At 51.5% G+C, this 6,033-nt stretch overlaps 1 protein-coding gene across 1 annotated transcript in view; it reads left to right on the top strand.

The window, feature by feature from the left end:
• Positions 1-5,819, top strand: part of LOC144489473 (receptor-interacting serine/threonine-protein kinase 3-like) — a gene marked incomplete at both ends in the record, with an annotated part of 40,282 nt that extends 34,463 nt beyond the window's left edge. The window contains one exon of the mRNA XM_078207335.1: positions 5,604-5,819. Coding sequence (XP_078063461.1) covers positions 5,604-5,819 — 216 coding nt within the window. The remainder of the gene's footprint in view (positions 1-5,603) is intronic.
• Between the last annotated feature and the right edge of the window lie 214 nt (positions 5,820-6,033).

Genomic DNA, 6,033 nt, shown 5'->3' on the forward strand with positions numbered 1-6,033 from the left:
TGTGTACAGTGGGAGTGAATGGGAAGGAGTTTGGGTCCATTGGTATTGTGTACAATGGGAGTGAATGGGAAGGGGTTTGGGTCCATTGGGATTGTGTACAATGGGAGTGAATGGGAAGGAGTTTGGGTCCATTGGGATTGTGTACAGTGGGAGTGAATGGGAAGGGGTTTGGGTCCATTGGGATTGTGTACAGTGGAAGTGAATGGGAAGGGGTTTGGCTCCATTGGGATTGTGTACAGAGGGAGTGAATGGGAAGGGGTTTGGGTCCATTGGGATTGTGTACAGTGGGAGTGAATGGGAAGGGGTTTGGGTCCATTGGGATTGTGTACAGTGGGAATGAATGGGAAGGGGTTTGGGTCCATGGGAATGTGTACAGTGGGAGTGAATGAGTAGGGGTTTGGGTCCATTGGGATTGTGTACAATGGGAGTGAATGGGAAGGGGTTTAGGTCCATTGCGATTGTGTACAGTGGGCGTGAATGGGAAGGGGTTTGGGTCCATTGGGATTGTGTACAGTGGGTGTGAATGGGAAGGGGTTTGGGTCCATTGGGATTGTGCACAGTGGGAGTGAATGTGAAGGTGTTTGGATCCATTGGGACTGCGTACAATGGGAGTGAGTGGGAAGGGGTTAGGGTCCATTGGGATTGTGTACAGTGGGAGTGAATGGGAAGGGGTTTGTGTCCATTGGGATTGTGTACAGTGGGAGTGAATGGGAAGGGGTTTGGGTCCATTGGGATTGTGTACAATGGGAGTGAATGGGAAGGGGTTTGGGTCCATTGGGATTGTGTACAGTAGGAGTGAATGGGAAGGTGTTTGGGTCCATTGGGATTGTGTACAGTGGGAGTGAATGGGAAGGGGTTTGGGTCCATTGGGATTGTGTACAGTGGGAGTGAATGGGAAGGGGTTTGGCTCCATTGGGATTGTGTACAGTGGGAGTGAATGTGAAGGGGTTTGGGTCCATTGGGATTGTGTACAGTGGGAGTGAATGGGAAGGGGATTGGGTCCATTGGGATTGTGTACAGTGGGAGTGAATGGGAAGGTGTTTGGGTCCATTGGGATTGTGTACAGTGGGAGTGAATGGGAAGGGGTTTGGGTCCATTGGGATTGTGTACAGTGGGAGTGAATGGGAAGGGGTTTGGGTCCATTGGGATTGTGTACAGTGGGAGTGAATGGGAAGGGGTTTGGGTCCATTGGGATTGTGTACAGTGGGAGTGAATGGGAAGGGGTTTGGGTCAATTGGGATTGTGTACAGTGGGAGTGAGTGGGAAGGGGTTAGGGTCCATTGGGATTGTGTACAGTGGGAGTGAGTGGGAAGGGGTTAGGGTCCATTTGGACTGTGTACAGTGGGAGTGAATGGGAAGGGGTTTGGGTCCATTGGGATTGTGTACAGTGGGAGTGCATGGGAAGGGGTTTGGGTCCAATTGGATTGTGTACAGTGGGAGTGAATGGGAAGGGGTTTGGGTCCATTGGGATTGTGTACAGTGGGAGTGAATGGGAAGGGGTTTGGGTCCATTGGGATTGTGTACAGTGGGAGTGAATGGGAAGGGGTTTGGGTCCATTGGGATTGTGCACAATGGAAGTGAATGGGAAGGGGTTTGGGACCATTGGGATTGTGTACAGTGGGAGTGAATGGGAAGAGGTTTGGGTCCATTGGGATTGTGTACAGTGGGAGTGAATGGGAAGTGGTTTGGGTCCATTGGGATTGTGTACAGTGGGAGTGAATGGGAAGTGGTTTGGGTCCTTTGGGATTGTGTACAGTGGGAGTGAATGGGAAGGGGTTTGGGTCCATTGGGATTGTGTACAGTGGGAGTGAATGGGAAGTGGTTTGGGTCCATTGGGATTGTGTACAGTGGGAGTGAATGGGAAGGGGTTTGGGTCCATTGGGATTGTGTACAGTGGCAGTGAATGGGAAGGGGTTTGGGCCCATTGGGATTGTGTACAGTGGGAGTGAATGGGAAGGGGTTTGGGTCCATTGGGATTGTGTACAGTGGGAGTGAATGGGAAGGGGTTTGGGTCCATTGGGATTGTGGACAGTGGGAGTGAATGGGAAGGGGTTTGGGTCCATTGGGATTGTGTACAGTGGGAGTGAATGGGAAGGGGTTTGGGTCCATTGGGATTGTGTACAGTGGGAGTGAATGGGAAGGGGTTTGGGTCCATTGGGATTGTGGACAGTGGGAGTGAATGGGAAGGGGTTTGGGTCCATTGGGATTGTGTACAGTGGGAGTGAATGGGAAGGGGTTTGGGTCCATTGGTATTGTGTACAATGGGAGTGAATGGGAAGGGGATTGGGTCCATTGGTATTGTGTACAGTGGGAGTGAATGGGAAGGGGTTTGGGTCAATTGGGATTGTGTACAGTGGGAGTGAATGGGAAGGGGTTTGGGTCCATTGGGATTGTGTACAGTGGGAGTGAATGGGAAGGGGTTTGGGTCCATTGGGATTGTGTACAGTGGGAGTGAATGGGAAGGGGATTGGGTCCATTGGGATTGTGTACAGTGGAAGTGAATGGGAAGGGGTTTGGCTCCATTGGGATTGTGCACAGAGGGATTGAATGGGAAGGGGTTTGGGTCCATTGGGATTGTGTACAGTGGGAGTGGATGGGAAGGGGTTTGGGTCCATTGGGATTGTGTACAGTGGGAGTGAATGGGAAGCGGTTTGGGTCCATTGGGATTGTGTACCGTGGGAGTGAATGGGAAGGGGTTTGGGTCCATTGGGATTGTGTTCAGTGGGAGTGAATGGGAAGGGGTTTGGGTCCATTGGGATTGTGTACAGTGGGAGTGAATGGGAAGGGGTTTGGGTCCATTGGGATTGTGTACAGTGGGAGTGAATGGGAAGGGGTTTAGGTCCATTGCGATTGTGTACAGTGGGAGTGAATGGGAAGGGGTTTAGGTCCATTGGGATTGTGTACAGTGGGAGTGAATGGGAAGGGGTTTAGGTCCATTGCGATTGTGTACAGTGGGAGTGAATGGGAAGGGGTTAGGGTCCATTGGGATTGTGTACAGTGGGAGTGAATGGGAAGGGGTTTGTGTCCATTGGGATTGTGTACAGTGGGAGTGAATGGGAAGGGGTTTGGGTCCATTGGGATTGTGTACAATGGGAGTGAATGGGAAGGGGTTTGGGTCCATTGGGATTGTGTACAGTAGGAGTGAATGGGAAGGTGTTTGGGTCCATTGGGATTGTGTACAATGGGAGTGAATGGGAAGGGGTTTGGGTCCATTGGGATTGTGTACAGTGGGAGTGAATGGGAAGGGGTTTGGGTCCATTGGGGATGTGTACAATGGGAGTGAATGGAAGAGGTTTGGGTCCATTGGGATTGTGTACAGTGGGAGTGAATGGGAAGGGGTTTGGCTCCATTGGGATTGTGTACAGTGGGAGTGAATGGGAAGGCGTTTGGGTCCATTGGGATTGTGTACAATGGGAGTGAATGGGAAGGAGTTTGGGTCCATTGGGATTGTGTACGGTGGGAGTGAATGGGAAGGGGTTTGGGTCCATTGGGATTGTGTACAGTGGGAGTGAATGGGAAGGGGTTTGGGTCCATTGGGATTGTGTACAGTGGAAGTGAATGGGAAGGGGTTTGGCTCCATTGGGATTGTGTACAGAGGGAGTGAATGGGAAGGGGTTTGGGTCGATTGGGATTGTGTCCAGTGGGAGTGAATGGGAAGGGGTTTGGGTCCTTTGGGATTGTGTACAGTGGGAGTGAATGGGAAGGGGTTTGGGTCCATTGGGATTGTGTACAGTGGGAGTGAATGGGAAGGGGTTTGGGTCCATTGGGATTGTGTACAGTGGGAGTGAATGGGAAGGGGTTTTGGTCCATTGGGATTGTGTACAGTGGGAGTGAATGGGAAGGGGTTTGGGTCCCTGGGAATGTGTACAGTGGGAGTGAATGAGTAGGGGTTTGGGTCCATTGGGATTGTGTACAGTGGGAGTGAATGGGAAGGGGTTTAGGTCCATTGCGATTGTGTACAGTGGGAGTGAATGTGAAGGTGTTTGGATCCATTGGGACTGCGTACAATGGGAGTGAGTGGGAAGGGGTTTGGGTCCATTGGGATTGTGTACAGTGGGAGTGAATGGGAAGGGGTTTGGGTCCATTGGGATTGTGTACAATGGGAGTGAATGGAAGAGGTTTGGGTCCATTGGGATTGTGTACAGTGGGAGTGAGTGGGAAGGGGTTAGGGTCCATTGGGATTGTGTACAGTGGGAGTGAATGGGAAGGGGTTTGGGTCCATTGGGATTGTGTACAATGGGAGTGAATGGAAGAGGTTTGGGTCCATTGGGATTGTGTACAGTGGGAGTGAGTGGGAAGGGGTTCGGGTCCATTGGGATTGTGTACAGTGGGAGTGAATGGGAAGGGGTTTGGGTCCATTGGGATTGTGTACAGTGGGAGTTAATGGGAAGGGGTTTGGGTCCATTGGGATTGTGTACAGTGGGAGTGAATGGGAAGGGGTTTGGGTCCATTGGGATTGTGTACAGTGGGAGTGGATGGGAACTGGTTTAGGTCCATTGGGATTGTGTACAGTGGGAGTGAATGGGAAGGGGTTTGGGGTCGAGTTGGATTGTGTACAGTGGGAGTGAATGGGAAGGGGTTTGGGTCCATTGGGATTGTGTACAGTGGGAGTGAATGGGAAGGGATTTGGGTCCATTGGTAATTGTGTACAGTGGGACTGAATGGGAAGGGGTTTGGGTCCATTGGGATTGTGTACAGTGGGAGTGAATGTGAAGGGATTTGGGTCCATTGGGAATTGTGTACAGTGGGAGTGAATGGGAAGGGGTTTGGGTCCATTGGGATTGTGTACAGTGGGAGTGAATGGGAAGGGGTTTGGATCCATTGGGACTACGTACAGTGGGAGTGAATGGGAAGAGGTTTGGGTCCATTGGGATTGTGTACAGTGGGAGTGAATGGAAAGGGGTTTGGGTTCATTGGGATTGTGTACAGTGGGAGTGCATGGGAAGAGGTTTGGGTCCATTGGGATTGTGTTTAGTGGGAGTGAATGGGAAGGGGTTTGGGTCCATTGGGATGGTGTACAGTGGGAGTGAATGGGACGGGGTTTGGCTCCATTGGGATTGTGTACAGTGGGAGTGAATGGGAAGGGGTTTGGCTCCATTGGGATTGTGTACAGTGGGAGTGAATGGGAAGGGGTTTGGGTCCATTGGGATTGTGTACAGTGGGAGTGAATGGGAAGGGGTTTGGGTCCATTGGGATTGTGTCCATTGGGAGTGAATGGGAAGGGGTTTGGGTCCATTGGGATTGTGTTTAGTGGGAGTGAATGGGAAGGGGTTTCGGTCCATTGGGATGGTGTACAGTGGGAGTGAATGGGAAGGGGTTTGGCTCCATTGGGATTGTGTACAGTGGGAGTGAATGGGAAGGGGTTTGGCTCCATTGGGATTGTGTACAGTGGGAGTGAATGGGAAGGGGTTTGGGTCCATCGGGATTGTGTACAGTGGGAGTGAATGGGAAGGGGTTTGGGTCCATTGGGATTGTGTACAGTGGGAGTGAATGGGAAGGGGTTTGGGTCCATTGGGATTGTGTACAATGGGAGTGAGTGGGAAGCCGTGATCTTACGCACACTTGTCCGTAACATCCCCTCTTTTCACCATGCCGTCCTCCAGGATCCAGCCAACCCGATTGTGGAATGGCACGGGGGCCAGAGGTGAAGGACAGCCAGAAGGGCAAACCAACCAATCAGAAGGCAAGTGCTGAGGTAAAGGTCGGAGGTCGCAAGCCGAGTTCGGCTGTTGTGTTTAGCCTCGGAAGCCACCGGCAACTGCCACTTACGTTTTTTCCTTCTGTCTTTCAGATGCAAGTGACCGGCACAACGAGACTTGGTAAGAACCAAACGTACTGTTTGGCTTTGGGTTTCCGAGATGGTGGGAGATTTTGGTTTTGGTTCCCGTGGGAAGAACTTGCTTCCCTCTGTCGTGAGGACAGTAACTGGATGTGGCGACGTTCAGAGGGGGGGAATGTGAAAAATTCTTCTCCCTCTCGAGAGATCTCCAGATCCTTCTGACCTCGACAGATCATCGCAACGGATTCCAAAAA

The sequence above is a fragment of the Mustelus asterias genome, unplaced genomic scaffold (assembly GCF_964213995.1).
Source record: "Mustelus asterias unplaced genomic scaffold, sMusAst1.hap1.1 HAP1_SCAFFOLD_2221, whole genome shotgun sequence".
NCBI classification, from domain to species: Eukaryota; Metazoa; Chordata; class Chondrichthyes; order Carcharhiniformes; family Triakidae; genus Mustelus; species Mustelus asterias.